This window comes from Oenanthe melanoleuca, chromosome 6 (assembly GCF_029582105.1).
Source record: "Oenanthe melanoleuca isolate GR-GAL-2019-014 chromosome 6, OMel1.0, whole genome shotgun sequence".
Classification (NCBI taxonomy): domain Eukaryota; kingdom Metazoa; phylum Chordata; class Aves; order Passeriformes; family Muscicapidae; genus Oenanthe; species Oenanthe melanoleuca.
The window spans coordinates 30821767-30837773 of NC_079340.1; the positions used below are offsets into that span (position 1 = coordinate 30821767).

Genomic DNA, 16007 nt, shown 5'->3' on the forward strand with positions numbered 1-16007 from the left:
TACAGAGTAGCATTGACACAGTTTGCATAAATCAGTTTCCTGGAAATTTTATGAAGTGTTGGATTCTGTATCAGGGAAATTGGACATTCTGGCTTGATTTTCAGTGTCTTGGAACATCTGAAATGGAAACTGGAGTTGTGTGTGTGATGCTGAGTAGATGTCTACGTGTGCTACACTTGGAGGTAGTTTTGAAATGCAGGTTCACTTATTCCATAAGGGAAAGGTCTTGAGCTATAAAACATGGTCATGACTAACAATTGTCTGGTTTCTGTGGCTTAGATGCCAAGAACTAAAATCCTGTCATTTCATTGCCAGAGGACTTCTTTTTTTCTTTTCCCATCCCCCTCCTTACCTAGAACTATTTTGTATTCATGTTAAGGTAGCTGAGGATATTTTTAAAACTACATCTTTAAGTAAGGCATGATTAGATTATATACAGATTGTTATTGTATATCAGAAAAGTACTGCAGAACTAACTGTACTGATTATATATTAAACTGATTAAAACTGCAGCTGCAAATACCCAGGAGAAATAGAAGTGATGAAGGTAGAATTCACCAATTCAGAGCACAGAATGATGAGTGCAGTGAGAATTCAGTTCTGTGTGATGGGAGATCACTGTGAGTCCTTTTCAGGTCCTCTCATCCCCCAAACCCCATCTCTTGTGCAAGATGCTGGCAGGGAAGTCAGAGCTGGACACTCTGACCCCAGGATTTCAGCCAGTTCAGCCTCTTTGTGCCATTCCTCTGTAAATGTGGAATAACTTGATCAGTTAAGGATTGTTTATTGCATAAAATCACTGCTAAAACCAGTGCATATGTAAATTGACTATTTGGGCAGAGAAAGTAGAGAAAGAAACTAACAAAGCACCTCCCCAATTTAAACTATCTACATCTGCTGGGAAGTTTTCCTCCAATTTTCAGGGTTTTGTTTAGTAGTCATGGTACTGCAGCATCTGTCCCCATAAACTTTCTGAGGAAGTGGGTAATAATTAGCAACTGATTAGAAGGAAAATGAGTCAGAGCTAAAGCATACGAGTCAAATTTACTTAATGTGGTAAAGACTTCACTTTAGAAGATTGGAAATACTGCATAACATGCTGGAGAATAAAATTAAATATTTTTTCTGGTCATTCCTTTTCTGTTCAGTGTTTATGCAGAGACCACAGTGATTTTCAGAAAGTTTGACATGTGGATATTTGAGGGAGATGGACTGTGTTAACAGTAGTGCAGTGCAATCTTCCTTAATGGTGCAGACCACCCCTCCAGAGAGGAAATACATTTGTGAGGTGCTTTGACTGAGAAAGCTGTGATTTAGGCTGTGTCCATGCAGTGACTGTAGGATTTGCTGTGTCTGCCTGGACAAGCCCTTTCCCAAAGTCCCTGGAAGCTGAGAGAGAAGCAGCAGCCCTCAGGTCTGACTCCACAGCTGCAGCCCTCCAGGAAAAATAGTTTTTTTTCATAGAATCAGAGTGACTTGGGTTGGAAGGCACCTTAAAGACCATCTAGTCCCACAGGCAGGGACTCCTTACACTGTCTCAGGGTGCTCCACACCCCATCCAGCCTGGCCTTGGGCACTGCCAGGGATCCAGGGGCAGCCACAGCTGCTTGGACAAGCTGTTCATAAGAACCTGTCACAGGTAAGTCCACGAGAGGGCGAATTGAGGCTCAAAACTCATCCCCAACCTCTGTGGAAGCTGTTTCTGGATGTGTCACCGATTTGGGACACTGTGTGTGACCTCCTGCAGGAGGAGAGGATGCAGGGGGAAAAGCAGATGTCTGTGTAAGTCTGAACTTAGTGTCTGCTCAGAAAGAAGTGCTGAAAGTTGCTCTCATAAAAGTTGATTCCAATCTTCCAAGGAGCTGGGCAGTCCTGGCAAGGAAAAGGGGATTTTGTCTGCATCTTGTCTTCTGGTAAGTTCATGTGTTTGGCAAGGAAGGAGAGTCGACTGTCTGATTTGGAAAACTAGAATGTTTCAGCATGCTGTGACTGGTTTAAATTCTTTGTACTTGTAGGAAAAAGAAATCAACCCACCAACCTGCAAATCAACTAGAAACAGGCAAATATAAGAGAAAAGGAGCTCTAGCTGTCACTCTGGTAAAAAACAAACCTGTGATAAAACCCAACTGTATTAACAGAAGAATAAATGTACATTTCCTCACATCTCAGTCAACATTTGATTTGGAGGTCGGGATCCTGAAAGGAAGCATTTCTTTTGAAGAGGAATTGGCAAAAGAATGCTTCATTTCACCCATGTGGTTAGTGGGAGATGAATATTTTATTGAGGTAACAGAGAGGGGTTTACAACCATGGAAGTGTTATTTTACATAACCAGCTAGGTAAAGGATAATGACATCCTGAAGCTATGGCACTCATCTTGGTTTTGTTTTGCAGTCTAATAGTTTTGCTTCTATTTTTCCTCAGCTAAAGGGTTTTTGTGTTTGTTTGTTTAATGAAAAAGCACTTCCACAGAGAAAGTAGGGCTGTGCAAAAGGAAAAGCTCCCCTGGGATCAGTTCCAGCCTGTGCAGTGAGGGACATTGCAAACCGTTTCACTCCTGCAAAGGGCTTCCTCTGCTCAGCTTGCTTCATTGCCTGAAGAACAGAGCAGTATTTTTCTTCCTTTGCAGTTAAAAGCCAAAGGTCTCTGCTCAACACTGTCTCTGCCCACAGAGGTGTCATTTGCTTTGTTACCCAAATACTGGACACTGCAGCTCCACTCTTGTCACAACACCTCTGAAGACAGAGGACAATTGTCCTCAGTGATTGTTTTATTCTCTTTCTATCTCAGGTCACATTTTCTATCCTTGTCCTCATTACTGGACACATCTTTTTCTTTGGTCCAGATCCTTTTTGAGGTGCCCAGCCTGACAGGGAATCACTTGCAGCCATATGGAGAGTAAATCTGCTCTTCTGGAGACTCAGAAGATACAGCAGTTCATTTATCTGTAACTAGCATGGAGTGATGTTATATAGGGTTGTATTCATTTTTTAGCTCTGGTTTCAGTCTGGGAGGGTTTGAAATTGCAGCCTGAAGATTGAATAAGACATCATGTATTTTCTCATCTTCATCACTGAAGTGCTTCAGACTTGCTTAAAAATTCCTAAAATTGAAAGGGTTTGTTAATCCATCTACCTCAATCCAGATGTCATCATATCCAGGTGTCACCACAGGGAAATCTTTTCCTAAATTCAATACTACTTTAAAGTGACTGTAACATGCTATTAACCACTTATTTTATGTGATTGTAAATCCTGCTCTTTAGAATCAACCATTATTCATTACATTCAAATATAATCCAAAATGACATACACAAAATGTATTACATTAATGATGTTGTCATTACTAAAACCTGAAAGTTGCACTCACTACAGGAGAAAAAATACAGCAACCTGCCAAACATTTGCATTTAACAAAATTATTGATATTTTGAACAAAGAGGTTAACTTCTGGTTTTCGGGATGCCCACATTAAAATCTGATCTCTGGAAATTCGTTTCTCTAAGACTATTTTCTTTGCATTTCTCCTGGGCAACAGGGACTCAGAAGGACTAATACAGGATTTCTGTGGTGAGCCCATGCCCAAGAGAAGCATATTTGTGTTCTCCTGTGGAAGTGGGCACTGCTCAGAAAGCCAACAAGACAGACAGACAGCACTGAGCTTACAGGAGTGAGACAGCTTTGTGTTTATTATCATAGGAATTTTTCCTTGTTCTGTTGTTTGAGCCATTCTGTGGGAGATCTTGAATGGCAATGTGGAAAAGGTGCCCTGCTGTTCCAGGTGTCACTGAAAGTGAAGCAGTTCAGCAGGATGCTGAACAGATGGCTGGTGCACTGAGGAAGGTGGCAGGGCTGGGTGTTGACAAGAAACGTGGTTTTCTGAGAGGATTTTTGCCTCCAAGTTTTGCCTGACACTTCATTATTGTGATGGGCTGCCCAAATGTATTTTATAAAGTGGAGATTGCAATTCTTGCAGCCTTGCAATCTGTTTGGGATCTGCTTCAGGGCATTTTCTGTTTCTGTATCAGATCCCTGCCAAACCTCAGCCACAGCAGGGAAATTGTGCTTCCAGGAGAGCCTGCCCCAACAAAGAAATAGAATTGTTTTATTTGAAACAATGGCCACAGAAAATGATTTCCAGACACTGGGCAGTGGCTCTGAAGAGCAAGGAATGGGAAATGGCAGAGAAAGGAGTCTGGATGTGATCCCAAACCTCCTGTGGAAGGGCAGGAGTGGGGAGCTGGGGCTGTCTCCACTGGGAGCTTCAGTGCCAGGCTGCAGCTGTGGCTCCAGGCTGGTCCCTCAGCAGGGAGCTCACTCAGCTGTGGCTGGTCAGCCATGGCTTTGTGAGCACTTGGGTTTCTCTGGGTGGGAGAGTGCCTCAAATGACTGAATTTCTGAATCTGGTGTTGGGAGTCAATTTTGCCTTCACAGAACTCAGTCCTTTGTCTGTGCTGGTCAAAGAGCTGTTCCCATCATGTAGGACATTTTTGTGCTGTCCTTTTTGTCTTATAAATGATTTTATGGATACTGTCTCTCTCCTTTTTAATACAAATGTCCTCAGCTTTGACATTTTTTTAGGCTGTGGTCTTATTTTGTCAGGGTAGCAGAAGTGTTTGGTGCAATTAAACAAAGTCATATTGATAAAAGGAGGCAGAACTGAAAAGTTTATAAGCAGCAGTGATCAGCCCAGCTGAATTAATGGAACCATTGTCCTAAATTCAAAACCAGGTGGGATGGATTATCTAGGAAGTTGGCCAAACTGTATAGGCAAAAGTATGTGCTAATAATACATAGCACTGTTTCATTATGCACTGGGTAAGAAACCATGTGGGAAGACTGTCAATATTTGTTTGATAGCAGTGTTAAACTTTATTTAATGACAAAACAAAATGTTTTAGCATTTTGGGGGGTGAAGGAGCTCATGACAGGTTGTAAGCATTAAGACCAACTTTGGGTCTGGAGTTCTTAGTTGCAAGTAAATGCAAATTTTTGAGCTGTGATAGCTGTCAAGAGCTTCTGGTTATCCTTAAGTTTATGACAACGTTTTTACTCTTCAGGGAAATTCATGGGATTGTGGTTTAATGGATCATTCCACTAATTGTTTTCCTTTCTTGGTTTAGCAAACAATAAAATCATTCAGACCCACCCTCCTCCTGCAAATCACAGCAGTGCATTTTTCAGCCTCTGCTGTTTGTTGGGTAAGAGATCAAATTTGTTCAACAAACAGAAGGCAAGATCCAAGGGAGATCTGGGATGGAGGGAAGCTGAACTGCCCTTCCCTTACCTCTTGCTGGCATCAGTTGCCACAAACCTTGGAGGTATTTAAATTTCATTATTGGGGCTCAGACATTTAGCAACCTTTGTCCAAAAGGTCTGAAATGGTGGCAGACATCAGATGAGGGTACTTAGGACAGGAAAGAATCTGTTTTCTCTCTGAGCATGGGTGGCTCCCATCTTAAAATGGCTTGAGAGTGATTTTGTTCAGCAAAGAAATAGGCCAGGTCAAATCCATCAATCTCATCCCAGAAAACAACCTAAACACTTGATTACCAGCTGGCCAGGGTGTGAGAGGTCTCTGCTTCTACCTCTGTGGTGCCAGGCACAGAGAATTGCAGGGGAAGGAGCAGTTTCTGCAATTTTAAATGTTTAAAAGTGTGGAAACCTCAGTCCTAGTCCCTACTCTGGGTCTCATTATTGTCTCTGTTGCAGTACTAAGACATCCTAATGACTAGGATATTCTCAAAAATTATATTTTTCATTTATATTTCCATTGCCATTGACCCTTTAACTAGCTACACAACTGCAGGCCTGAGAGTGTTGATTTAAGGACTTTATGTTCATACAAAGGAATATCTTGTACTCTGATATGGTGTGTAAAATATTGGGGTATTTGCTACCAGGAAGCAAACAGAGATCAAAGAGTTCCTGTTTTGCAAGATGTCCCCTTGCTGTAAGGTGAAAGATTTCTGTTCTTCATACTTATATTTGATAAACAAATCTTGTTGCATTCAAAGAGGTTGGTTTTCATTAGTTGGTGTTGGTTGGAGCCAGTGGAGGTCTGGGAGAGGGAGGAGTGTTGGAAGCAGATGAGATGCAACCAACAGGAACACAAAATGAGACAAGGCACAAGTGTCCTTTCATCTGCCTAGCACTTTTCCCAAGTAATCCCAAGTCCCCTCACTTCTGAACAGTTCAACATCTCTTCCAAAAATGGGAGAGCAATTAAAAAATAGCAGAGCTAGTTGCCTAATAAATGGTTCAGCTGCAATCTTTCAGTGACTCAGAGGAGCTGTGTCTCAGGTTCTCAGGTCCTTCAAGCTTTAAATAATAGATTGACTCAATTTTCTATGACTTTATTTGAAACATATTGTTATGACAGGTTCAGAATAGAAATTTTTTACACTTTATTATTTTGATCAAATGAAATTCTTTACTGAATTCAGCCTGAATTTGTGCTGAGCCTTTTTTCTTCCTATTTTTCAACTCTGCACCTGGCTGGAATATGGTTACTGCTCTGAAATGTCATAGATCCTTAGTATCATAAGAACAATAAAATTATTTCCTTATACAGCTCTTGGCTCTCACGGAGATCAGTCCCCACCTGCTTAGCTGGATGCTCTCACCCGTAACTCACCGGGCACGAGTTGTTTGGACAAACACTCTGTGCCCTCCTGGGAGCTGCTGGTGTGGATCTGACTGTCATTCCTCTAGGGGATGAGGGACACAGGAGGGGAGCAGAGGGGAGGGGGCTGGGAAAGGAGCAGCAAGCCAAGAGAGAGAGGGTTCAAGAGGAATGAAGAGAGGAGACCCCCCACGGACCCCTCAGTGTCTGTGTGTTTGTCTGCAGAGGTGATTTCTCTGTTGGTACCTTGCAATCTAGATCTTTAATTGGTTCTGTTCCAGCTGTGCATGGGCACTTAGACATCCATGGTGAAGGCACAGCTGTACAACAAGAACAGCAGGAGAACTGAAGGAAAGCTGCAGGGATGCAGAGGGAATCTCTGGAGGATCAGTGGAAGGGCTGTAGGGCTGAGACAAGCAGGGAGATGACAGGGACTGAGCAGTGCCAGCAAGCCCTCTGCAGGGAAAGTCAGTTGGACCCTGTTTTCTCTCCTTGCCAGATGCAGCACTGTACTTAAAGAACACATTTGTAACTTAATGGCCAGTGAGAAATGGAACCAAGGGCAGCAGAGGGATGGTAGGAGGGTTTATCAGGAGGGAACTGGTGTTCCCACAGCAGGCAGCAAGGCTGTGTCCAGTATCAGATTAAATCATTTAATCTTCCCCATCCCAAGCAAACATAGCTAAATCATAAATCTTGGTTTTTCTGATGCAATGAAACCATTCCTGCCTTATAATTTGCTTTGGTGCCACTTGTGCAAACAGAGCTTAGGGCAGAGGTGCAAGGGAAGTGAACAGATGGGGAGAGTGGACAGGGAGTAGGGAAGCATGGAGGCTATTTCAGCTTAGATGAGTGATTGGTACCTGCTTCCTGGCCCTTGCCATGCCCTGTAGTAGGGGAGAAGCATCACTGATGCTACAATAGAAGCTGTGGTATCAATTGAATTTGGAGAAGTTAATGACTGATTATAGCTATTAGTAAAAAAGTGTGAACAACTTGCATCCTTTCTCCCATCCAAAGGACAAGCATTTCGTTGCATAGTTGACTTTTAAAGCAAGCATGGATACAAACTGAAACTGTTTTCACACACTCTCATCAACCGGGTTCCCACTCTGGTTAAATGAGCCAAGAGTCAAGAAAATCCCCCTCTCCATCAGCCATCCCACCTGGTGGGAAGGAAGGTCTTTTTGTGCAAAAAAAACCAGGTCAGTACCAGAGCACCATTTTGCTGCTGGTTCTTTGATGTTTTTTCTGCAATGTCAGGGTAGTGACCACTGCAAATGAAGCAAATGAAATTAAATGGAGGGGGTGGTTTAACAGGTGCCAGCTGGTGTCTTGACTCCTGACCCAGCAGCTCTGGTGCTCTGCTGTGCTCCAGCCAGCTCTGCAACAGTCCCACCTCAGGGCATGGCTCAACTGTATTTAATTCTTCAGCTGTATTTAAGTACAAAAATCTTTGCAGGAAATGAGGATTTGGGGTAGAAAACATGAGGAACAGCTCTGAGAATACCAAAGTTAGAGGAGATGGAGGAGGTTCTCCTTGTGCCAGACCTGAGATGTCCCCACAATCCACGGAGGCCCCTGTGCTGGAGCAAGAGGACATTTCCTGAAGGAGCTGTGGCCATGGAGAGCTGATGCTGGGTTATCCTGAAGGATAACCTGCTGGTTTATGCTGAAGGACTGCAGCCCAGGGGAAGGACCCACAATGGAGCATGAAGAGGGTGAGGAGGGCAGAGCAGCAGTGACAAACTGCCACAGGCTGACCATGGTCCCCCTGTGCCAAGGGGGAAGGTACAGGAGTGGAGTGAAGAGGTGACCTTGAGCCTGGCAAAAGAGGGAGTGGGGAAGGTGTTGTTTAAGTTAACTGTGTTTCTTGCTACACAATTCTATTTTAATTGGCAATCAAGATATTTTTCTATAAGCTAAATCTGTATTTGAAGTGGCAATAAGTGATTTCCCTGTCCCTATCTCAACCCATGAACTTCTTTACCTTTTTTTCTCCTCCTGCCCTCCGGAGGAGGGAGAATGAGAGAGGGACTGGGTTGGTGTCTTGCCAAAGGCAATCCACCACACTTCCTTTTTTAACTGAGGAACCAAGGGCTGGGCTCCACACAGAGAATGCCAGTCCTGGAGTGGGATGGCCATGCAGTGGTGAATACCATTGGGAGCTGTGTGGACCAGTCACCCTGAGCTCAGGGTTGTCTCACACGTTCTCTTTTTGTGTTCAAATAGTAGCAATTTTCATTGACTTTTGAATGGTTTTAGTCTGGTTTTGTTTTTCTTTCTTCTCCCCAGATCTTCAACAGCTGCCCCAATGTGTTTACCAACCCACACCCCTTACTTCCTCCAGTCCCTCCAAAAGAATGGACTTCTTCCACCTGCCTTGCAAAACCATGAGAATAAAAGTCTCCCCATGTTTACAGAGTCAACAAATTGTTTGCATGTCAAACTAATCCTCTCCTTCCCCCCCCCCCCCCGCCCCATTCTCACAATGGAGTTTGTGCCTCCTTTCTCCTTTTTATCTTCTTTTGGCTCTCCTGTGCTGTGTGAGGTTGAGTTTGGTCATTGGCTGTCCAGGACTGTTGCATTGCATGGTTCAGGAGGCACAAGAAACCTGTTCCTGAGTTTCTGAGAAGTAATTTGTTTGCTGATCAGTAATAAACCCAAAACTAACAGCAGGAGCAACCAGGATGTCAAATTTTTATCTACTGGATGTTTTTGCACATTGTCTCTAGAAAAGAAAATGCTGACTTCTGAGTTACACAGATTACTAAGATCCTGAGACTTCTTAAAGATTGATTGAACTTTGAAAATAATCCTACTTTGAATTGAGGCTTGGACCAGGGGCTCTTACAGGCTAAGTAGTTCTGTGATTCTGAGGTTTTTATAGTGTTCAAACATTGCCAAATTTGCTGTGCAAATGTTGGTTCTTTAATGAGCACTTGGATCTACTGAAACTTCATCATGACCTGAGATATTTTCTCTTCATAAAAATCCATTGTAAGTTCCATGGGATGCCCTTACTTATCTACTACCTTAAATCTGTTGCAAGTCCCAGTGGGACAGTTGTGTCAGGAGCTCTTAAGAGCTTCAGAAATAAAGAAATTGGGATGAATTTTCACTTATTTTCTATATTTGCCCCCATCTCCAGACTTAGAGCCCTTGTTCTCTGGAAAGGATTTGTGCAGTTTAACAATGATGAGTGTATGGCCACAGAAGTTTAGCTTGAGTTTGTGGCAAAAGCCAAAAGATTACTTTTTATGAACTTGCATAGCTTAAACATCCTGAGTCTTGCTGGCCTGGTGAGGATAGAGCACACTGAGGGATGAACAGAGGGAGAACAGAAAAAGAAGAATGCACTCACTTTTACTGCATGTTTTTGTGACATCTATTAGGACAGAGTACAAAGGGTTTCCATAAGCCCTTGGGTTGTTTCCCACTATAGTCCTACTCTTCCACATGTTCAGTCACAAAAACAAAAGCACATTTTGCAGCCTAAAAAGCAGCTTTGGCTCAGATACAGCACAAATCCAAGAAAGGGAAAAGTTACATAAGTGACAGCAAGAGAACTCCACAGCCAAAGAGGGATGGGATGGAGAAACAGAAGTGACTGCAACCACTTTTGATCTCTGCTTTCCCTGGATCAGGTGTTGTCTTCTTGCAGAACCAGGAAGCTGCAAATATTGGTTTACAAATCAAACATGTGGTGATGGAAGTCAGGGAAGTGAGAGCAATGGGGAATGTGGTATTGAACTACAGAAAGCAGGGATTGGGCTGCTGAGCTGCACCCCTTGGTGACTGTGCCTATAAATTCTGGTGTCCTCCTGCATCAGGAGCTCCAAGGAGATGGCTGCCATCAGGATCTTGTCTTGGATGGTGATGATAATTCTTCACATTCAGGTGGATGCAGGTAAAGAACCTCACTTCCAATCACCTTTGTAGTTATATTTCACCTTGGGCTAATGATGAGATTTAAAGGTAAAAGAGGATTTACCAACATGGTTCAGTTCTTTTGAAAACTATGGGCAGATCAAAACTATAAGCTGAGCAAATCAATTTTATTAAAACTGCTTAATGAATGTTATTTTTTGTAAAAAGCCTAGTAAAGGAAATTAAAATGGATATACTGCAAAGCCAATGATGACATTTTTTGATCCTTTATATTGGGATAAAGGATTTAAAGACTAATAAGTATTTTCTGGACTAAATACATGTTTATTTTAAAGAGAGTGAGGTATAAAAACTGTGGGATTTGTATTTGATTAGACACGTTGTTACATCTAACTCTTTGGTGTTTCATAACAGTGCCCTAGATAAAACAAGTATGGCATATACCCCTGTCCCCATTATAATTATAATTATTAGATTATAATGGAAATTGCTGTATTTTTTGAGTAGTCTAATTTCCCATAGGCTAATTCCTGTTAGGAGTGTAATTTAATTTGGTTGCAGAGCCAATGCTCTACCCAGCCACTTTCATCCCTTTGGGGACCAATAAAAATACTGGTGGGTCTGGTGGGAGGGGGGATATTTCAAAAAGGATGAAATAGGCTTTTTGTATTCAAAATACACTTTTCCCCTTTCCAGGTGAGACTTCCCTGACTGAGCAGTGTGCCAGCTTGGTGCTGGGAGAGACAAAACCTTTATTTTTAAAGCAGCTGCTGTTGAATCCTCTATTCAGGGATGGAAAAACATCAGAAGTGTTGCCACAGCTGCTGTCTTTCCACCCCTTCCTCTTTCAGGTCTAAAGTTCTGGAATGAACTTGACTTGAACTAATGGATTAAAAGCAAAAATCTTCTTTCCTTTTCCATGCACTCACACAGCAGAATGAAATAACATTCAGGGCTGTTTCCAGGCTCAGGTTTTTAATGCCCCCATTATTTGCTCCCTCCATAAATATTTGAGGTGCAATTAGTGATACTGAAAACTAAGCTGGGATGTTGATGTTCAGCTGGAAAACACCGAGTTGCTGTTTAACCCTTTTATTACCATCCAGCTAATTTAGATTTAAAGCCTTGCATGGTTGAGGAGCAGCATAGTGGGATACATTGGAAAGTTTCCTAATATCTGAATAAATGACACTTGTCCCCATCAGGATCTTCTGCATCCAGAAATCACTTCAAGCACATAGACTGTGAGTTTGAGAGCCACTGTCACAGGTCTAATATCATGATATTAGTGAGGGCATGTTCCCACCTCTCACACAGAGCAGGATTTTTATCCCCAAGAGTAGCTGGAGCTAATCCACTCCCTTGCAAATCCACTGACATCCCTTTGCCAGTGCCACCAGGGGATCCTATGTATGCAAACTTCTCATCCTCATTACTTAATTCATGTAATCTTCCTTCAACATGTTTTTTCCTTGTTTTTCTTTCTTATGTTAACACTAGCAGATTCTCCAACAAAAATGCCTCTAACAAAGGATAACTTTGAGGTTATATAAAAACGTACAGTTTATAGAGTTGGCCTTGCTAAATATTCTCTCTCTAGGCTGGTGAAAACTCCTCTAGTCCAGTGGTAGCCAACACACCAGGGTGGTGAGTGTCCTTCAGGCTGGAGTCCCAGATGCTGAATGCACCCATATAGAACCCATATGGCAGCACATATGTGCAGTTAAAACACAGCATATGATTGAATATTTGTTGCTCCTCTCACAGAAAGAATGAGTCATCACTGCAATGAAGAGCTTAATTAAATCACTGCTTGGGTTAAAAGCTGAGGGTGATAAAGCCAGGTTAAAAGTGGAGACTGTAAAAATGCAGCAGTTTCTGAGTATCTCTGAAAGCCCAAAGCAAAGTTATCCACAGTTTAAACAGACAAATTTTGTCTGAATGCAGGTTTGTAGACTGCTTTCAAGTGACCTACACAGGAACAGAGCAGGACCCACATGAAATGCCTTTATTAATTCTGATTATAGATTTGGTGCTGTCGCCTGATCCAAAAACACCGAGAAAGAGATCCCCTTTCTCTGCGTGCCAGAGCCCTGTCCTGCGGGACACCTCTGATCTCTTGGTGCCACCTGGAGGCTTTCCATCAGCCCTAGCAGCGAAAACCCTTCTTTGACCCAATTATTGACACCGGCTGCGTGGTACTGATGGAATCAGTGGTGTTGGAAGTGGAAGAGAATGAGAGGTGGCTTAGATGTGGTGGGAATGTGAGCAGAACCTGGGACAGGGAGCTTTTGGAGACCCCCTTTTTACTTGCAGCTGTGCATGACGAAAATACTGAGATGTGCAGCCTCCCTTGTCACTGGCCTTGTTCTGATGATCTCCCAGATATTCTGTGCCATCTTCATTTCTGCAGGGGCTTCCATTGTTATTGATTTGGAGAAAGGGAGAAGGAAGTTTTTCACAGCCTATTCTCCTATCAGTAATAGAGCCATCAACTCCTGATGAGCTCAGGTGAAACCAGCAGATAAAATCAAAGAATAGTTCCAGCTGAAAAAGACCTATGAGATAAACGAGTTCAACCATTAACCCAGCAGTCCCAGACATTTACATGTCTACATGTGCCACATTTGCATGTCCTTTAAATCAATTCAGAGACGGTGACTCCACCAGTGCCCTGGGCAGCCTGTTCTTTCAAGGAAGGCATTTCCCCTTATCTCCAGTCTGACTTGGGGCTATGTCCTATCACTCCTTACTTGGCTACAAGCTCCTTTCAGTGTATGTGTAGGGAGCAATAAGATTCCCCCAGAGCCTTCTTTCCTCCAGGCTGAGCCCCCCCAGCTCCCTTAAGTGGATCCCATCCAACACCACAGACTTGTGAATATCCAAGTGGTGTAGCAGGTCACTGAGTATTTCCCCTTGGATTATGGGGGCTTCATCCTGCTCCCCATCCCCATCTTCTAGCTCAGTGGGCTGGGTAACCTGAGAAAACTAGTCCCACTTCAAGGGGCCAGTTGCAGGTTTTGGTGGGCTCACAAAGAGTGTCGATGGTTAATGGAAGAAAAAACTACAGAGATTTACTAAGACAGAAATCTCCTGGGTCTAAATTTCGTTGGTTGCAAATTCCTAGAGACTGAACAGAGTTTGAGGAAGTTTCATGTCAAATTGGCCTTACTGACCTTCACATATGCTATCCTATTCTTTTCTTCTTTAGACTTTTGGACTCATCCACCACCTGCTTACCCCACGACTAGTAAGTAGAATTTACCAGATCGATACTTTTTACAATAATGATAGATTTATGTTTTCATCATAGTATTTATTCTTGGGAATAAATTAGTATAATTTAAAAGCCTACATTTTCTTTAGGATGAGGACAGGGATGTACATGAGAAGTAAATTATTTGTGAGGCAGGAATCTTGGGATGGCTTTGCCTTTCATCAACCAGGCTCCTTGTTGGAAAGAAAAAGATCTGTCACTTGTGCCATCCATTGGGACCTTGACTAACTGTGGGAAGGGTACAGAGCACTGACAGCTCCCAAAGACTTGGTCCTAATTCTCTTGTTCTCTGTGTGTTTTTTCCCTGCTTGCTCTCCTCCACAGTTCCACCCATATATGATGGTGAGTCTCTCTGCCAGGGTTCTTGTCATGTCCCTGGGCACAGGGATGGGACATGCCTGCCCCTGCTGCTCCAGCCTCTCCAACCCACAGTGTGGGAGCTGAGAAGGGGCTGCCAGCCCTAGGCTGGGCTGCAGGAGGATGCAGCCATGCCCAGGGAGGATGTGGGATGTCACTGCCTGGACCCAGAGCACCACTGGCTTGACCAGAGGGTTTGTGTCTCTCAAAGAGCTGCAGCTGAGGCTGAGCAGGGGACCCAACCGGTGTGCAGGCAACGTGGAGATCTACTACTTTGGAGGCTGGGAGAAGGTGTGTGGCTACCTGTGGGACATGCAGGATGCCGAGGTGGTGTGCAGGCAGCTGGGCTGTGGCTACCCTCTCTCAGCCACACACTCCTTCCCCTCGAGCAACTCGTACCCGTACATGATTACTGAGGTGAACTGTGTGGGCTACGAGACCTACGTGTGGGAGTGCCCCTACAACTACCAGTACAGTGTGTGCCACCATGGAGATGCTTCTGTCGTATGCTCAGGTGGGTGTCTGTGTTTTGGTGGTGTTTTCCTGAAGAAAATCTATCTGGAGAGAGGTGGGATGGAGTCCAGCCCTTGCTCCGTGCTCAGCAGAGCAGCAGCAGGTTGTGGGTCCACATCTCTGACATTGAGGGTGGCATTTCAGAGGGGACATCAATCTCATGTTTGCAGGCTGTATCTGGGAAATCTGGGGTTTGGGCATCACTCCTGCACAGAGCAGGGTGTGAGGAGAGGAATGGTTTTTAGTTAGCCCGTCCTCCCGTGGGTCTGTCCATAATTTTCCATGAAATTAAATACATGCTCTAAGGGAAGACAAGCAGTCCTAGTGCCTCACACCCTCTGGTTTTCTCCTTCCAGACTCGGGAATAGCAGTGTCTCCATCAGCAGGTAACTAGAGATTTCTGTTTATATATGGCTTTGCCATGGGGTTTTCTTTCTCTGGGGTGCTCCGTGTAGGCTGCACTTAAAGCACCTGGCCAATGTCCCTAGCATTCAGGGAGATTGCTTGGGATTCTTTGAGACTGAGCAGCCACTTCTTCTGTGGGAGAGGTTTGGCACTGGTCTTCATGGTGCTGCAGTGGGGATGTTTGAGCAAGTGCTGGTGCAGTTGGCACTGCAGCCATCTCAGTCCTGCCACATTGCAGTGCTGACTGTGGGCTTTGGCGTTAATTGGGGTTTAGTGGGGTTCCCATTGGAGAGGGGGGACTCTCAGCAGGATGATCCTCTCAGGCAGAGCACTGCTTGCTCACCTGCTGTTCTCTTCCTGCAGAACCAGCTGTCTCCGGACCGATGCTCCCCAGGTGGTCATGGACTACACCAGGTATGTCCAGAGGAGCTATGAGGTTGGGCTTGCTTCTACCCTCAGTTACACATCACAGAATCTCAGGATGGTGAGGCTGGAAGGGATATCTGGAGTACATCTGGTCCTACCCCCTGGCTAAAAGCAGGATCTGCCAGAACTGGCTTCCCAAGACCATATCCAGAGGACTTTTGGCTATTTCCCACCTTCGTGGGCAACCTGTGTCTGGGCTCAGTCACCCTCACAAAGTGGCTCCTGATATTCAGAGGAAACCTCCTATGTTCAGTTTGTGTCCATGGTCTCTTGTTGCCTCACTGGGCACCATTGGAAAGAGCTTTTGGAGAGAGTTGACTCCCAGCAGGTTGGATCTCTCAGGAAAAATGCTGGGAGTCAACCCTGCTGATTTCTCCCTGCAGCACCAGGTACCTCCAGCTCAACTTTCCCTCTGTCACTGACCACATTTAGGTCCAGAGGAGTTAAGGGCTCTGATTATCTCCTTCCCCAGGTGTCCCACTGGACAGCAAACCCCATGGATTTGGGTTACTGT

General features: G+C 44.1%; 1 protein-coding gene across 1 annotated transcript in view; it reads left to right on the forward strand.

Annotated features, from left to right (window-relative positions):
- The first annotated feature begins 10455 nt into the window (after window positions 1-10455).
- The window catches only part of DMBT1 (deleted in malignant brain tumors 1), a 39870-nt gene continuing 34318 nt past the window's right edge, over window positions 10456-16007 (forward strand). The window contains exons 1-6 of the mRNA XM_056495657.1: window positions 10456-10534; window positions 13727-13765; window positions 14117-14134; window positions 14361-14663; window positions 15019-15048; window positions 15431-15481. Of these exons, the coding sequence (XP_056351632.1) occupies window positions 10471-10534; window positions 13727-13765; window positions 14117-14134; window positions 14361-14663; window positions 15019-15048; window positions 15431-15481 (505 nt within the window). The 5' untranslated portion in view covers window positions 10456-10470. The remainder of the gene's footprint in view (window positions 10535-13726; window positions 13766-14116; window positions 14135-14360; window positions 14664-15018; window positions 15049-15430; window positions 15482-16007) is intronic.